The sequence below is a fragment of the Mirounga angustirostris genome, unplaced genomic scaffold (assembly GCF_029215605.1).
Source record: "Mirounga angustirostris isolate CCGP_5_RB_7025 unplaced genomic scaffold, mMirAng1.0.hap1 SCAF_1, whole genome shotgun sequence".
Lineage (NCBI taxonomy): Eukaryota > Metazoa > Chordata > Mammalia > Carnivora > Phocidae > Mirounga > Mirounga angustirostris.
Window position 1 is genome coordinate 197,342,858 of NW_026991709.1, and position 17,913 is coordinate 197,360,770.

The 17,913-nt window shown below is 60.9% G+C and overlaps 1 protein-coding gene across 3 annotated transcripts in view; it reads right to left on the minus strand.

Moving 5' to 3' along the window:
• Positions 1 to 17,913, minus strand: part of SEMA3F (semaphorin 3F) — a 29,346-nt gene that overhangs the window by 9,311 nt on the left and 2,122 nt on the right. For 2 of the 3 annotated variants that reach the window (XR_010413009.1, XM_045862329.3), the window contains exons 2-6: positions 15,424 to 15,583; positions 1,250 to 1,410; positions 1,083 to 1,145; positions 863 to 982; positions 135 to 227 (exon numbers count right to left, since the gene is read on the minus strand). Coding sequence is in view for 2 of the 3 variants with exons in the window: in XM_045862329.3 (XP_045718285.1) it covers positions 135 to 227; positions 863 to 982; positions 1,083 to 1,145; positions 1,250 to 1,410; positions 15,424 to 15,535 (549 nt within the window). In the remaining variant the exon portion in view is untranslated. The remainder of the gene's footprint in view (positions 1 to 134; positions 228 to 862; positions 983 to 1,082; positions 1,146 to 1,249; positions 1,411 to 15,423; positions 15,584 to 17,913) is intronic. The other variant, XM_045862330.3, reaches the window with a different exon arrangement.

Sequence of the window (17,913 nt, forward strand, 5' to 3'; positions counted from 1 at the left end):
GCAGGATGGGGGCCGAGGGAAGACCCTCGGGAGGCTCGCGTGGGCTGCGGGTCCCTGGCTGGCAGGCCAGGCCCGCGGGGAGTTCAGTTCAGAGGCGGTGCTGCCTGGCAAGGGCCTGGAGGGCTGCGTCCCACCTGGCGTGGGGCTGTGGGCGTCGGGCGGAGGGCACCATCCGTGGCTCTGCTGCCTCGGCCTCTGACCGCCTGCATCTGGGTCCAGGGCGTGGCCTGAGAAGACGAGGAACAGGGATTAGAGCCGGGGGTGGCAGGGGCTGGGGGAGCGGGCTCGGGCTGCCGGCCCCTCACACCACACACGCCAGGAGCACACGGGAGCCCCCAGAGCGCACACACACAGCTCGGCGCGCGCCCGCACACACGCGTCCCTGAGTCCACTCGCTCTCAACGCGTGTCCTACAAGGTCACACCAGCTCACGCGCATGCCCACATGGAAATGAGAAAGGGCGGAAGCGGGCGGGGAGGGACAGAGCTGGGGAAGGGGCCGCTCCTCCCCCAACTCCCCCCCCCCCCCCCCGGGGCCATGTGGCAGAAGCGGACCCGGGCGTCCAGCCTCCTGACGCTGAGGCCCCTGCCAGGCCCTCTGGCTTGGCGGCAGGGGCACGGTCCACGGGCTTGGCCGGGAGCGCTTACTATGTGCCAGGCACAGTGCTAAGAGCTTTGGGAGGGGCACACCGACCTGTGAGATAGGCATCTATTAGCCCCATCTTCAGCTGAGGGAGTGAAAGGAGTCACTCACCCAAGGTGCTGGGGAGTGGCAGGGCTGGGGCTCAAGCTCATCGTCCCATCAGAGCCCTGGCGTGTGGCTACTAATGGGGCAGCACGGGGCCGGGGCGGGCACGGCTTACCTGGGCACGGCGGCCGCGGTTTACGTAGGTACACATGGGGTTGTAGGCGCCGGTCCCACACACGTACAGGTGTGTTCGGTTCCAGGGCTGGATGAGCCTGACGAAGTTCCCGCACTCACCCTGGGGCCGGAGGGAAAGCCAAGGAGGTGCCCCGCTGCCTGCCTGAGGCCCCCTGCCCCCACACCGCCCCCATCCCACCCGGAGGCCCCCCTGCACTCACATTGCCATCCTTGCCTGAGAGTACGCACTCCTCAATGCGCTGTGGGGAGGCTGCCCAGTGGATCTGCCGGAGATGGGGGTCAGAAGGGGCGGCCTGCTAGACAGGGCTTCCAGCCCTGGGGCCCCATGCCCCTCATCCCTCCGGCCCCACACCCGGCTGGCCCTTACAATGAGGGGCTCACGGTTGATGTCATGCAGGTCCAGGGACAGCACATAGTCCTTGCTGCCCACGTACATGCGGTCGTGGTCCTCGTCTTTGAGCAGGATCCGATAGTCCGTTGTGTTGAGCAGGAAGTTGAAGAAGTGGGCAGTGCCCGTGGCCTTAAGCTCTGTGGGCGGAGGGCAGGGCAGCAATTAGGATCCTTGGAGACCGTCCAGACATGCTCCCTTTCACACATCATCTTAAACCCCCAGCTTGCCCCCCACCCCACCCCCGGCCCGGGGCCTACTTAGCTCCCTCTCTAGTCCCTGAGATGCTGGGAGGAGAAAGTTGGACGGGTGGGCAGGCCAGGGAAGGGACCACACCCAAAGCTAAAGTCCTGATTCATCAGCAGCCCCAGCCAGTCTCTGGGTCCCAATGAAAGGGCGATGGGTGCGGGTCAGGGCGCATGATGGCATTAAAGAGTCTTTGCTCCAGTGGGGGTTAATGCTCCCACACTCAGGGTGGGGCCTGCTTCCCACAGGGGCCTAAAAGGGTTAATGAGCAGGAGGGTGGGGGACAGGTGCATCCAGGACAGCCTGCACGGACCCGGGATGCCCTGTCCTCACCCCAGCTGCCCATCAGACAGGGCAAAGCTGGCTCACAGCATGGTCCCCGCCTTGTCTGAAGCTGGTTAGCCAGGACACTGGACAGCCCTGCTGGAGTGATGTGGTTCAACAGACCTTGGGCTTCCCCCAGGTCCCACTGGGGTGCTAAATGTAGAGTTCTCAGGCCACTTTGAACCAGTCAGGAACAATCTTTCCCAGGAAAGAAGCCCTCCCCCTCGTGCTACGGTGTCCCACGGCTGGGCGGCAGGTTCCGGTGGAGTCCTTAGCTTCCCTTCTGCATGAGTCTGGCGGCCCTGGCCCTCCCACCCCCAGATAGCTGGGGGAAAGTCCGCCTTCCTGGGGATGAAGGACAGGAAGGAACTTGGCCAGTGACAGGCCAATGACAAATACAGGACTCCAGAAAACTTGGGAACTTTCCTCTGGGAGGGGGGACAGCCAAGGGGTCTACTTGGCAAGCCCCTCCTCTGCCCACCCCCAGCTACATTTAGCTCAGCAGGAGAGGGAAGATTGTAATGAAGGTGACGGATATTCACCAGCACGGGAGGCTGGGGATGGCGGCACACGGAAGAGCACACACATGTATGCACACGGCCCAGGTCTGCACATGTGTGCACACGGCTGGCGTCAGATGAGGCACTCATGAAGGCCATGATATGTATCTCATCTCCCCTATCCCATCTCCCCGGCCCGTAGCTGGGAACCCATTTCCCAGGTGGGGCAGTCAGGAGGGAGGCCTGGAGAGGGAGAACAGCTGGGATGGCATGCCCTGGATGTAGCCTGAAGGTAGGACCAGCAGGTGGCCCCATCCCATCAGTCAAGTCAAGGTCGACCTTGACTCAGGCAGCTGTCTCTGACCTGCCTGGCTGACCCTGACGCCGGCTGTGTGCTAGGGACCCTGGAGCAGAGCTGGAGGGCCTGTGCCCAAGAGCAGCTTTGGATGGGAGCTCTGGGATGTGCTAAGATGGGTGTGGGAGGTGGGCTGGGAGCCAGGAGACTCCCATGGCAGACCCAGAGCCTACATCTGAGGGGCTGCGGGGCAACCAAAGGCCTTGCCCTGCCCAGCCCTCTGTGGCAACGAGAGAATACAGGTGATGACCTTGGCCAACCGCTGGGACGCAGGGACGCCAAGGGATCAAAGGGCCGATCCCTGCCTGGCTACCGCTTCGCCCGCCTGTCCGGCGGTGCCTCTGAAGTCCTGGGCAGGGCAGCCTGGGCACCTGTCCTGCACCTGTTGTTAGGCCACTTGGAGTCCCCCGCCCGGCCACCCAGCCACAGTGACAACAGGAAAGTAAACAGTCCCCCACCCCCAGAGCCAGGAAGCAGCCAGAGAGGAAGTGGGGCTGCCAGCGGAGCCCCCCCAGGCTGGGACAACCCGCCAGGGGTTATTTATACCTTGGCTGGGGGCATGGCCTTGGGTTGTACCCTTACCCGTCCTACTAGGTTAGGAGGCATTTGGGGGGCAATGGAGGGGAGGGCAGCAGAGGCTCAAGTGGGTACCTTTGGACACAGGCACCTGGGGTCAAGGAAAGCTCCAAACATCTAGCCCCGGGGACACAAACAGTCATAATCCCTACCATCCATCCCTGCCCCGTCTTGGGCCTCGGTAATCTGGCCCCTCCCCCTCTGCAAGAATCAGTGCCCCAGCCCCAAGTCCAAGTCCCCCTGGAGCTCAGAGCCCCAGCACTCCAGGCTCCATCCCCCTTTGTGGGAAAGGCAGGGGAGAGACTCATTCAGCAGAACCACATGGGGAGCAAGGAGACTAGCCTTGATCAGACATCCTACCTCCTAAACCTACCCCCTGGGTGGAAGTGGGCATGGAGGGAGCCTCCCACTTACTCATCAAGCACCTATTATGTGGAAAAGCTTAAGCTCACAACATCCAATTTACAGGTGAGGACATCAAGGCACAGAGAAGGGAAGGAACGGGCCCAAGAGCATGGGGGCAGGATTCCCACCCAGGTTCGTGGCCTTTGGGGCTGAAGGAGAGGCAGGCCCAGGCAAAGCCAGTCCTGGAGGTGGAGACTGCCCACTGGGAGGGCGAGGGCCTGAAGGTGACCCCCCCCTCCATTGACAGGGCACATGACTCGGGACCCCTCCCAGTGGCTATAGGATATGGCGTCAATGGCTCTGCTGTCACAGGACATGATGCTTTGGTCACTGTGGAAACTTTGAGGGGGAGTCCCCATGAGGCCATGTGGGGTAGGAAAGGGGTGGGACCATGGGTCAGGAGTCTTTGGCCCTGGCGCGGGCTTCATGACCCCAGTCAGGGCACTCTAGACCTATCTAGTCTATTTTCCTATCTAGACCATCTCTTGAGCCCTCCTAGTACCAACATCCAATGTGATCCTCGAAGGTGAGGGTCCTGCTCTGAACTCAGCAGAGTACTCCTTGGGACATCCCCCTATCCTCCTGCATGGGCTGTCTCTGCCTTGGTGGGGAGAGGAGAATGGATGGGGTTCCAAGTTCTTTCCCCATGCAAGCTGGCTCTCAGATGTCACCATCTCTTGGAGGACATCCATCCTCAGTCCCATTCTCCCTATACCACTTCCTAGTGCTGGGGTACAGAGCAGAGAGGGTAATGGGGCAGGAAGGGGCTTCCTGTTGACTCAGCCCAACCCTCCCCTAACTCCAACTTGTCTCTACCCCATCCCCAACTCACAGGAGCAGAGCTAAATCCTGAATCATCCATCTAAACCCAGTTTACAGAAAGGGAAACAGGTGGAGAAGGATGGCTTTTCCAGGGTCCCAGAGTGAACTGGGTGTGTAGGGCTCTGGGCTTAGCAACCCATGGCTGGAGGGCTCCTCTCACTCTTGCCAGATTGTAGGAAAGAATTAAAACAAGGGGCCCCATGACAGCCCTGTACCCCAACTCCAGACAGGAAGACTGAGATCCAGGGAAGAGCGGTGCTCACCTCAAGTCACAGGGTGAGGAGTGAAACTGGTATCCTGCCCGCCCCCCGCCTCACTCTGCCATAGGGCAAAGGAGCCAGAGGCCTTCATTCCTCCAAGAAGCCTGGGTCAGGGCAGGAAGCGGTCGAGTAGTCCTGGGTTTCCTGCTCTGATACCTGCAGTGTCCGCAGGGCTAGATGCTCCTGGCCCTCAGCCCCCCTAAGGAGCAGAGACTTGGGCCAAGGGGGCATCCGTGCGTGGGGGGATTTGACATGGGCCTGGCCTGGCCATGTCCTCAGACCCATCCTCTCCTCCGCTCCACCGCTCCACGTGTCCCAGGCCCAGCTCTGACATTGGCAGTGTCACCCCTCTCCCATCCCCATGGCAGTACTGAGGGGGCGGGGGCTGGGGCACAATCAAAGGTTCTGCGGATATCAGAACTCAAGTCTGGATAAGCTTTGACCTTGGGGAGAGAGGATGGTGTGCGTGGTAATGCCTCCTGGGAAGGGCTCCCCACCCCCATACCCTCACCCAGGCTGGGCACATGTTGGGTGGGGCGACATCCGGGAAGGCTTTTCCCGTCATCGGGAAGGAAGAGCCTTTTCTGGCATCAGACTCCTCATTTCCGCCGCCGTTCCCAGCCTCTAGAACTTCCCCGTGGCCATTAGACGCTCAGGGTCGTGGCCCAGAATGGCCTGGCAAAGGTCCAGAGGCAGGAACATTCTCAGTGCCCAGGGGTTTGGTCTTGGGGGTCTCTGTTTCCTCCCCTCGGGGAAGCAGCCGGTGCCTTACTTTAAGGAGGTAGTGGGTGTGGACAGCACCGAGGAGGTGTGTCCGCAGCCCTCACCCCAGACCCCAAGTGGGCGGCCCTGACCCCTGCTGCCGACCCCTGCTGCCCGTCTCTAGGACACCGGCTCTGTGGCCCGTGAAGCCGGGGCTGCTGTCAAAAGGGGGTCTCGGAGCTGAGGTGGGCACCCCGCCCCCTTGGTTACAGCCCCACAAAGCAGCAGGTCCTGACTGACAGTCACCTCTCCTGGCTGTGCTTGGGTACTGCGGGGGTGAGAGACGCGTCCCTACAGCCCAGCCCTGACCTCTGACCTCACGTAGGCTAGTGCAGCCCTAATCCCTGAGCTGAAGAGAAATGAGGCTGGGGGTGAGAGGTGGGGTTGCTGGCCAGGGTCTCTGTCAGTGCTCTCTCCTCCTGCCCTTCCGGGGGGCGGGGGGGAACTGAGGTGGACAAGGAGCAGGCAGCAATGGCTGCAACGAGTGGCAGGGCCTAGACAGTCCTCACTGGACGCCCCCAGGGACTCGGGGGGGGGGGCTCCAGGCCCTTATCACTCCCGAAAGCTGTGAGGGGCCCCAGAGGAAGGCCTGGGGGCTGGGCTGTCCCCCTGGCTCCTGGCCTAATCCTCTTTTAATGAGCGGCCAGCCGGAAGGCCTCAGCCCCTGGCCACAGCCTTACAACCCTGGGAGCCCCAGCCAGGCTGAGCTGGGGGCAGGGCAGCCCCTGAAGCCTCTGCAGGCACCTTTCCCCCAATTCCGCTCAGCACCCCCACCTGATTCACACCCCAGTGCCGAGACCCCAGCACTGGCCAGGCCAGCCCACGGCCCCAGCATCTGCAGGGATATACCCCAGGGTGACATCTGTCTTGTGCTCCCATGGACTCCCTTGGGCATTTCCCATTTGTTCAGGGCCAGGTCCCACGTGGAGCCGGGCAGGGGAGGCTGTCACTGCTGATCAGAGGCTTTGCTTTCTCAGTCCCTTTTCTATCCCAGAAATGTTCTGGATGGGAATCCCTAGAAACCAGACCCAGAGTTTTGCCTGAGGCTTAAGCTGCCTCCTCCCTAGGGGGGTAGGCTCCAGTTCCTCTGGCCCCAAGCCCCTCAATATCTGTCCCCCCCAATCCCATTCCTGGGCCAGGCTTTCCGGATTGGAGACCCAGAAGATCCCCAGGAGCCATCCACATTCGCCCTCCTCCCCCCCAGGCAGGTGAGCCAGGTCGGTGCCAACAAAACCAATTACAGCCGCTCTCACCCAATTAGCAACTAATTATGGCCTCGTAGTCCATTCAACATAATTAACATGTAAATGACTCGGCGTGTTTATATTCAATAACCGCTCTGATTGAATTTAATTTAAAAGTCTGAACTGGGGACCCAGTTACCGTATTCCACCATCTAGAGCAGCCACTTCCTGGGAATGTCGGCTCCTCCAGGGTCGAGGGACACAAGGCCAGGGGGAGGGTGCAGGGGCAGGTGCTGTGACATGGCCCAGCGCGGGGTGAGGAGGGCAGGGATGGGTGCAGTCCCTCCATCCCTGACGTGCTATCCCAGCGGTGTGGGAAAGTGGTGAAGTCTGAAGAGCCCCAGTGGGACCCTCAAGTTGGGAAATCCTCTGGAACTAGGGGCCCCTTCTTAAGGGCTACTGTAAACATCCCAGCTGTTCAGTAAACACCAAGCCAGAGCAGAGCTGGAGCCACCCAGCTGGGCTAAAGCTCCGCTGCAGCCTTCCCTCCCATTTTGCGGGCTGGGGGCTGGGGGCTTCGGGCTGGGGGCTGGGGGCTGAGGCCTAGGAGCTGGGGGCTGGGAGCTGCAGGCTGGGGGCTGCAGGCTGGAGGCTGAGGCCTGGGGGCTGCAGGCTGGGGGTTAGGGGCTGAGGCCTGGGGGCTGGGGGCTGTGGGCTGCAGGCTGGGGGTTGGGGGCTGGGGGCTAGGGGCTGCGGGCTGAGGCCTGGGGGCTAGGGGCTGAGGCCTAGGAGCTGGGGGCTGGGGGCTGCAGGCTGGGGGCTGAGGCCTGGGGGCTGCAGGCTGGGGGTTGGGGGCTGGGGGCTAGGGGCTGTGGGCTGCGGGCTGGGGTTGGGGGTTGTGGGCTGGGGGCTGCGGGCTGGGGACTGGGGGCCAGGAGCTGAGGCCTAAGGTCGACAGGATCAGCCATGCTGTTCCCACGCCCGTTCCGCCCCAGTGCCCGCCTGCTCCGCCCAGGAGAGGACAGGCTGGGGGCACAGCTCATCCTGACCCAGGAGAAGCCAGGAGGGAAGAGGCAACAGAGTCTCCCTGGCACACATACCAGCCAGAAACCCGAGATTCTACACCTCTCTCGCACAAGGATGTCCAGTGATTTTCAAGCACTCTGCCCCAGCGGGTAGGGAGCTCTCCGGCCTAGTGCCTCCAGTGTTCCCTGCTCACTCCCCAGGGATCCCTGGCGCCTGATCATTCTAGGTCTGGGCCGGTGACTCAGGAGGTTGGGAGGTCCTCCATGGATCCTTCACGGCCCGCACAGCTGCCTATGAGGACACTTTTGGGCCTTCACCAGCCAGGCAAAGCTCAGAGCTCTTGCCCAAGGACACAGTGCAGGGGGAAAGCTGGCCTGGAGGGGCAGGGCAGCCCCTGGGCTTGGGGCAGGAGGTGGTGGCCTGGGCCAGGCAAGCAGCTTGGGGTACATTCCAGGCAAGGAATGTACCCCAAGAAGGGTAAAGGGGGTGGGAAGACAGTTGGCCCTGAGGGCAGGGTTGCACTGATCCATTTCTCAGGTGGGGAAAGTGGATCCAGCTTCCAGCTCCATAGGCCTCAGGGACCCACCCCGCCTCCCACATTCCAGACCCAGCCCGGAAACCCCTCACTCCTTCCCCCACCACCTCCTCCTCCCTGTGACTGCAAAAGACAACAAACTCTGCATGGCTCATTTACTCTGATAAATCAACCAGACAGACAGGCCAGGACAGGACTGACAGGCTGGTGGGTGTCGAGACCCTCCCCCCGCCCTGCACCCGGCCCCCATCTCTGCTGCCCTCCTTGGACTCCTGGGGTCCCAGCAGCCCTTCACATCGCCCACCCAGAGATACCCAGGATGTCCCAGACAGTCCCCTCCCCAACATTCGGATGGGGAAACTGAGGCATCGAACAGACAGATGTGTATTCAGGGTCAGCCTTGGCTGATGCAGTAAGACAGAGTCGGGAGGCCAAGCAGGACTCAGTTAGTCACCCGTCTAGGAAGGCAGCGAGTTCTCCACACAGGCCTGGTGCTGGGACAGGAGGGTGTCTCGGTGCAGGCAGCAGCCCTGGACAGAGGCCCCCTGGGGTGCTGCAGGAGCCCACAGGCCTCCCCCCGCCCCGAGTTCCAGCTGTAGGGTCTCACCCCCAGGGGCCCACCCTGCTGGCTGAGCAGCAGGCACACAGGCAGGGGACTCTGCCCGGGGAGGGAAATGAGAGCATCAGCACCGAGCCCTAAGTGGAAAGAAACATGGCTCTTGGCTGGGTGCAGGGACCTCAAAGGAAAGAGCGTGTCCGGGTAGGAAGCCAAGGAGGGGTCAGGGTGGGGATGGGAGCGGGTGGAGGCAAGGGGGGATGAGGGGGAGGAAGGAAGGAAGAAGAGTGGGGGCGGGGGGTCTGGAGCTGATCCCTGACCCCTGGAGGGGCAGTTGCTTTGGGGCTGTCCCTGCCCGGCAGAGGGGTAGCCGAGCGGTAGCAGACAGCCCTACTTTCCAGCAGCCCCAGGGAGAAGGCCACGAGTCGGCCTAGCTGAGGCCCCCTCCCTCACAGACAGCCGCCGCCACCCAGGCCCATTCTTCGCTGGGCCAGGACCAGTGGTCAGCGTCTGGAGCCTAGGAGGCCTCCACCCTCTCCCTGAGACTGCTCAGCAGCCTGGGGTATGTTGGGGGGGCAGGGGTTGGTGGCTGCAGGCCTGCCAAGCTCAGGCACCCACGTGAGCTGAGCTTTGGATTCAGACTGGAGCCTTCTGGCATCCAGGCCTCTGGCAAAAGCCCTCTTGCTATTTCTAAGAAAAATGCAGCAGGAATCTTCTCTGCTTCTCCAAAACTCCAAGGGCTCCCTTGAGACAGGGCTCAGACTCCCAGGACAGCACCAGGCCAGTCTGGGAAACCTTGTTCTCAGCCCAGTGATGCAAATGCCCAAGTGAGCAACCCACGTCTGGTCGCTCCTAGCACAAGCCGCAGGGGCAGGGCCAGCGCTCAAGGAGGGGTCGCTGCGGCTGCTCACGGGCCCCCATCAGAGTGGGCGGCTCATCTGGGCGGGGGGAGCTCCCTCCAAGGCATCCCCTCCCCAATGTGTCTGTCTCACTGGAGTTTCCTCACAGTATGTACTTGGTGCCTCTGTCAAGAGGAACAAAGAGCTTAAAAACCCCAGGGAGCAAGTGCAAAGGCTCCATCCAGGATCCTGCCCTCTCCCCAGGTGTCTTGCCATACGCGCCTCGCTGTTCCCGCTCTTCCCTCCCACGGTCTCCCTTCCCCTGTTTGAGATGCAGGCTCCTCCAGGAAGCCAGACTGGATGCCCACGGTAGGGGCACCCTATCTCCACGTGACCCCACTCCTGGCACAGGGCTCAGGGTACCTCCTGCAGTCCTTTCCAAACACCGTCACCTTCACCAAAGGTTAGAAATGGGGGGGGGGGGGGGGAGTGTGAGGCAGTGCAGGACTCCTTGGGCCTCCCCCAGGACCCGCCCTCGCCCCTCTGCCACCCTCAGGGTGGCTCCTAGTTCCTGAGACTTCCTTCCCCGGGGCTGGAACTGCACTCGAAGAGTTGATCCTCCCGTAGCACAGTGAGCTCAGCCCCATTCTCATGCCCATTTTACAGAAGGGACCCAGAGAGGTTCACTGCTCAAGATCTACACCGTGGCCGGGATGCCAGCCTGAGCCCTCAGGATGTCACTCCCACTGGGCCACTGCTGTCCCCACCTTACACGGCACAGGGGTGGGGTGGCGGGGACCAGGTCCTAGAGAGGCTATGCCGCCCGCCCGAGGTCACACAGCTCACAAGGGCAGAATGGAGGTTTGTCTGCCTTCAGGGACAGCGCTTTCAAAGAGCACCATCACCACCTGCGCATTCTCCCGAATAAGTCCTGGGGGAGGAGCAGGAGGTCTCCCAGGGATCAGGGGCCAAGTACCCACAGCTCTGAAGACACCGTCTGCCCCCGCCCGCCCCCGGAGGGGTCACAGGGTTGGAGGCCCACACACCCAGGTGCAGACAGCCAGGAGCCCACTCCGAGGCCGCTGCCTCCCAAGCCACGGGGTGAAAGATACCTTTACAGGCTGGGATGAGATTTTTATCTTGGCGGTTTCTCTTTAAATTCTTTACGATTACGAAGCAGCGGGGGCTGCCAAGGAACATGATTTACTCCTTGAGCATGCACCAGCTCCTCGCTCAGTGCCAAGGGAAGCTGGAGCCAGGGAGGGAGGGGCGGGCGTCACGCCAGGGAACCAGAGACAAGGCCTATGCTGCCGAGGCCCAGATAGTGGCAGGCCCATCTGAGGCTCGGCTGGACCTGGAAGGACCACGGCTGAAGGCCCCCAGCCCTGACCTGGCTGACTGGGGCTGGGCCTCAGGCAGGTTCTCGGCAAGTACAGGACCTGCTCCACTCTCTCCGAGTGCCAACTGCTGGCCGGCTGAGGGGCAGCCAGCCAGCCTCCAGAACCTCCCAACTCCCGAAGTGGCCACTTCCAAGTCCCTTCTCAGGAGTAAGGCAGTCCCCATTTCCTGGAAAACTGAGATCCCAAATGCAGGAATCTGGGCTCAAGTTCATGCTTTGGGTCTTCCTACCTTCCTCCTCCTGGCTCATCTGGAATACTGGCCCTCCCCAGTTTGCTAGCTCCAAATCCCACTGGAGCTATCAGAAACACCTCACCTTGACCGAGCTCCCTGGTGCCCCCTCTGGCCTCCAGGCTTCTGGGCTTCCCCACACCTACCTCCTTGTCCTCCTTATTCTGAATCTCCTAGCCGCGGTGTCTGCCCTCCCCCGCAAATGGCTGGCCAGGGAGCCCCTGAGGGGGGGCAAGGGCAGGTCCTCACCCCACCCCCACCATGCAGTCAGGCCTGGCTGGGGGTGGGGCAATGCTCCATCAAGGCTAAAGGCACCTCCACCTCAACCCATATTCACCCACTCTTCATCCCCCTTGGGTGAAGTAAACGGGCCATGACCTCTCCTAACCTCCAATGTCGTCACTTCCTAACAAGGAGGCCTGGCCACTCTGGCTCTCTGATGTCACATGTGGATGACGTAAGTAGTGGCACTGTCCTGGGCCATTAGCCCCAGAGGCGCGGAGGCTGGGCTGAGGCGGATGGGCAAGCAGTGACCAGCACCTACCCCCCCTATTCGCCCTCTACCTGCGGAGTGTTCTTCCACATAGAGCAAGCCAGTTACGCCTAGAGTTAGAGAAGATCCAAATCTCAGGGCCACTCTGGACACAGGAGCCCTTTCCTCTCCAGGGCCTTGGCTTTCCTTCTCCAAAAGGAGAGAACTTCCTGGGGGACTCTGATCAGTGGAGGACTGGGGTGATGGAGGGTTGGATTTACAGGAACAAGCAAACCCAGGTGATGCTGCTTCCACAAGCAGAGGGCACGAGAAGCCTACCCAGGGCAACCTCAGCCCTCTCCTTAGGAAATGAGGCTGGGAAGGCTAAGGCCAGCACTGTAGGATCCTGGAACCCTGTCGAGAGCTGTGCCTGCTTCCCTCACCCCAACCTTTGCTCTCTCAGTCCTGGGACAGGCTCAGACATCAGGCAGAGCCAGGCTCCAGCTTCATCCTGCTCCTGAGTGATGGGAAGCCTCACAGGAAACCCAGGGAGAACCCCTCAGGCCTTGGAGAGAACACCACGTGGTTAGCATCATGGATACCTACTGTTATTTCTATTACTTTCATCCTTCCCGGCTCTTCGGCCCCATCTCCCTACTGCCTGCCTCAGTTTCCCCAGTAGCCCAGCCACCTCGTGTCATCACAGGACCTCTTTCCCCCACTAAACACCTCTTGGCCCCACGTCCTTACTGAAGCCAGCCCAGGCAGCAGGCAGCGGCTTATTGTGGACGTGGCTTCCTGGGATAAAGTAAACATTCCCCAAGCTGAACAAAGGACCTGGCAGGGAGCTCACACCACCTCGCTGCAGAGGGAGGTGGTGCCCCCTGGCTTGGATCATCTCAGGACGGGGGAAGGGAGAGCTTTTTCTCCCAGGCTTGGCCAGGGACTCTGGGGTTAAGGGAATTCCAGGCCAGGGTGGGTGGAGAAAAGGGTCCTACTGCCCAGGCTCTCTGGTCCCGAGCATGAGCTCTCAGGGAACACCTCACCTTTCCTGGAAATCCTCCCCACGTGACCTCTCACTTCTACCTGGCTTTGGCTGTGTTGCTCATGGAAGCTCAGGAGATGGGCCCTAGGAGCACCCTCCACCCCGCCTCCCCCCGCTCCGACCTGGACTCTAATTGAACTCTGGGCCCCTGCTCCCTTACACCTTTTCGGCTCTAGGCCTGGCTGGGGTACCCAGGCGGACGCACTGGCAGCAAGCCCAAGCCTGGACCAGTTCCTGCCTTTGTTCCTTTAGCTGCTGGGGCCTGGTATGTAAGCTGCTATATCCAGGCAAAGCACAGACAGAGAAACTGAGGCAAAGAGCAAGAGTGACTACCAGTGCTTCTAAGGACAACCGTCTCTGTGCCCCTCCCGTGTACCCGGGAGAAGAAGCTCCCACCCCTTTCCCAGTCCCTGGCCTGGCTGTGAAATCCCAGTTTCTATGGATGTTGGTACCATTCTCACCCCACAAATGCTTGGTGAGGACCTACTCCTCACTGAGCCTTACTCTGTGTACATGACGAATCGGAGACCCTCCAGCATGGGGGATGCACAGGGCCTGGTGCACCGTCAGTGCCGGGCTCCCATGTGCTACTGAGCAACTGGGTGTCCATTATCTTTTCAGCCAGTCTGACTGTGAGCACCCCATCTTGGTCACTGCAGACTCCCTGATACTCAGCACGGGGCCTGGCACAAAGTAGGGACTCAAGCATCTGCTAAATTAAGTGACACGTAAGCATACAACTAGGCCACAGGATCAGCGGGGAATGGGAAAGGTCATGCAGAGCAGGGAAGCGTGTGTGCATGAGGGCACGGAGGCCTGGGACAGGGTGGCCCCCGGCATCCCACGGTCCCACCCCACCCCAGGCTGCCACGGCGGTCAGCACCGTAGGATGGCTGCCAGCAAGCCGGGCTTTTAGTCACTGCGGGTGTCGGCTTCAGAGCTAATTGAGAAGGAATCGACCTGACTGGTGTGGGCGTCAGCAAGGCCAGGACACCAGGGTTCTATTTCTGGCCTCGCCTCTGCCTCCTGCCTGACTTTGGCCCTGCCCTTGCCTGAGCCTCGGTTTCTCTCTCTGGAAAACAGGAATGAAAGTCGTTGGCCCTTTGCCTCTGGAGGTCTGAGAAGGTTTAAAAGGCGCATACCGAGAACCTCCCTATGTCTTATCCTGCCTGCTTCCCCTCATGGGTCTCCAGGGTGATGGCAAAAATAACACCCAGAGTGGATGTCTGGGTTCTAGGGTCCCAGGGACATGGAGACAAGCCCCCATTCCCTTCCCCTGTTGGGGGAGGGGAAGCTCTGCTCCCCCTGCTGGCACCCTGGGCTGGGAAGGGGGTGGGGGGGCAGGCCCCTTCAAGACTTATTAATCTGCTCTGAGGAAATCCACTGGGGAAGGGTGGAGTTATCAGCAGAATAAACTTCTCCCCTTCCGAGGCCTGGGGGTGAGGGGTGCTCTTACAACCAAACCCATCACACTTCCGCCCATTCCTCAGGCCCCACATTGGACTCCTTCCGGGCACATCGTCCGAAATTCACTCCCCACTCCCCCCATCAATTCACAGGGTGGGATGAGGACAGAGGGAGGAGCTCTGCTGGGGACATGGGGACAAGGGGATATGGGAACATGGTGAGGTGGAGGCTGGACCTCAGCCAAACCTGAGGAAGGAAAAGTCAGCCCAGCCTTTCACCCCAATATGTGTGCCCGGAAATCTGGCCAGCCAGGGCTGACTCGGCCCCACCCAGGGCAGGCGGCTAGACAAAGTAACCTTGGGCCAGAGAACTCAGCAGTGACCCCAGGTCCCAGCATCCCCTTTCCGCAGGCAAGGGGGCAGGCTGAGAATCTTCTGATCATACACACCTTTGAGGAAGTGGCTAGTGAGTGAGCCATCTGGACACCTGAGTGTGTGCCATGTGTATTCACCTGCCAGTGGGCGAGGTACAAAGGTGATGGAGCTGGAGGACCTGTCTCTCACTCTCCAGACCCCAACCCGTCATTAAAGCCTTCCAGTGACTCCCAAAGCAAAGTGCTCATTGGGGAGCTCAGGAGCTCAGACGTGTCACATAGCACACGCTGTCCCTGAACTCGCCAGGTGGCCCACGCTCCCCTCACAGCCCACAGCACCCTCCCTGCTTCCTGGGACCCCCTCCCACCTGGACACCTACCCCTCAGCAGAGCAGCTCCCTGCTCCTCCGGCTTCCTGCGGCCTCAGTTTGGGCCTGACCGCCTGACCCTCCACCTCAGGGACCACCCAGGGCAGGACCAGATGCAGAACAGTGGCGAGGAAGGGCTTCCACAAACACAAGTTTGGAAGTAGTGGCATCTCTCTCTCCCCAGTTATCTCTCACACAGAGGGAGGTGTTTTGCAGACCCGAGACCCCACTTTCTGCCTCGAGAAGGGGCCCAGACTCAGGAGACCTCCCGGAAATGTCCACGTGGCCCATTCTCTAGTCTTTCCCAGCAAGTTACCGCCAGCCCGCTTCTCCCCACCCACATACCCAGGGCAACCCATGTGGCTGCACAAAGTGTCTCTTTCCGCCCTGCCTCTTCCTGTCGCCTCTGCAGCAGGCCGAGTGCTGTGGACAGAAGATGATGCTGGAGACCAGCAAGGCAGTCTCTTACCTTTGAATGAGAGCCGGACCCGGGGCGTGGCCGGGAGGTGGTCCTGGGTGGGGGTGGCTGGCCAGGCCCAAGTCAGTAGGGAAGCCCAGAGGAGGAGACCAGAGACATGCATTGTGGGAGGGGCCTAGGGCCCAGGAAGTTGGCTGGGCTGTCTGGACACCTGGGAAGGAGGAATCAGTATCAGAATATGTGAGGCAGATGCGGGAGTCCTGCCCTACCAACTCTCCTTGCCCACATCCTCAGCTTGGGGCCATGAATGCCCCAGTGTGCAAACCTTATATACTCTCTGGGCCCTGCCTTTGTCTGGGAAGGTGTAGCCAATGGGCCTGAAGACCGAGCAACCAGGTGCAGCATGGGGTCACCAGAGCTAATAGGGGCCACTGGAGATTCAAACAATGCCCCACTCTCCAGCATCTTGAATTCCATTCACAGGGTTCTGCTCAAACAGGTCATCCTACAGCTCCCTCCAGTCCCCAGCAGGCTCTTTCCCTTGTGCCCACCCCCAACCAAATGGGCTGCTCCTTCCCTCGCCCACCTCCAGAAATGGGGGAAGAGATGGAGCCAGTCCTGCCTGCCCCAGCCAAACCTCTCCTCCCGATACAAGGGAACCTTGACCTGGTTCTTGGGATGGGGGCATGGGAGAGAGAGGAGGCTAAGTGAGACACACATAGACAGCCTAAAATGGAAGAGACAGCAGCCAGAAAAGGAGAGGCAAAGAATAGCAGGGTCTACTTTTACTGAAATCACAGCAGGAGGGATCCAGGTCAGATGTAGGGAAGGACTTCCTGCCAGGTAAAGTTTCAGCTCCGCCTCTAGAGGGCACAGAAAGGGGAGCTAGGATAGCCAGCAGGCCTGGGGCAGGGTGTGAGCCAACCTCAGTGTCCCCAGCAGAACCCCCAGCAGGTCCAAGTTTCGAGACTATGTTTTTCAAATATTGTCTCCCCAGGCAGGCTGGCGTTGGGTAAACGCAGCCCAGCACCAGTTGTCGGAACATATTGCTCCCTCCCGGCAAACACCAGCGCCAGCTCCCGGGCCCCCCCATACACTGGGGGTGGGGGCACGGAGAATGACAGTGTGGGCCCCGTCCTCCAGATCTGCCCTACTCCCCTTTCCCATGGGAAGCAGGACCCTAGGCCTGTTTCTAAGGCCCTGGAGTTGGGGTGAGAGGCCTGTCGGCCTGCTGATCCCCGGCACCGGCTGACATATGCTGAGGCAAGGCCCCGGCTCCACATCTGTCAGGCCCCACTCAACAGACCCAGAGGCCCTCCCTCGACCCACGTCTGTCCTGTCCCCCGGAGCCCTAGCCTTTCCTGCCCCGGGCAAACCACTGGTGGCTCTTTGGACAGGAAGTGCGACTTCAGGCCTCCTGGCCCATTCCCCAGGTGGTGCCCTCTGTGGGAATCCCCCCTCACATTAACTTCAAGATCCCCCATCCCAGATGCTCCCTCCTGGGGAGGCTGGTGGAGGGAGGGGAGAACCAGAACCAGCTCCTCCCCCAGGCTGTTGGGGCACCAAGCTGGTGCTGACTGAATCACAGGCTCTGGTGAGAGGGGGCAGGTAGGAAAAAGGGCTGTGCAACCACCATCGCCCCCGGGGTGTACCTGGGAGGCCCCCACTCACAGTTGTGGATATACACACGTCCACACTTGCGTGCCCACACACGTCCACACAAGCATGTGTTTGCTCAAGAACTTGACCTGCTAGTGGGGTGGGGCTCAAGGAAGCTGGGGAACACTGTCCTGGCTTGGGGGGGCAACTGCAGTCTGGGTCCCTCAGAGACCTTTGATCCTATGTATCAGGGGGCTCAGGGATGACTTACACCCACCCCATGACCTCATTTCCCCTGCATCCATTTTCATGGTAACAAGGTCAGGGTCACCAAGGACAGCTTTAGAGGGCCCCAAGGTAGCCAGGAAGATGGAAGGCTTTGCCCCACTGGGTCCCTACAGGGACCTCCCATAATGCTTTGGCCCTTTAAAGGAGTGAATGGGGGATGTTCAAGTTTGCTGGGGCCTCAGACCCAAGTCCAGGACCCCTCTTTGGAAAGCAAGGGGGATGGAAAAGAGGAAAGAGAGAGGAAAGAAGAGGAAAAGAGGGACAGAGAGAGGGAAGGGAAGGACATTTCCACAGTCACTTCCCCTCTGCCAGCCCCTAGATGCATTCCACTTAGCCCCAGCCCCAGAGAAGCCCCCAGTCAGGCGAGCCAGGTGGGTGGACAGAGAAGGAACAGCCACCGCCACCTGGGAGCCCACCAGGAAGAGAGCAGAGAAAGAAGGAAAGAAGCCTGGCGGGAGGGAGCAAGGGAGGGAGGCAGGCGGGAGGGAGGAGGAGAGAGGGAGGAGAGAGGGAGGGACGGAGGAGAGACGTTCGAACAAAGAACCGAGGAGCTGGGGCTGGCAAGGGGTGCAGAGAAGGGGCGGCCAGACAAGGGGGTCCGGAGGCACCTGGGGGTAGGGCAGGGGGCTAGGTGGTCGAATCGTCCAGCCTGAT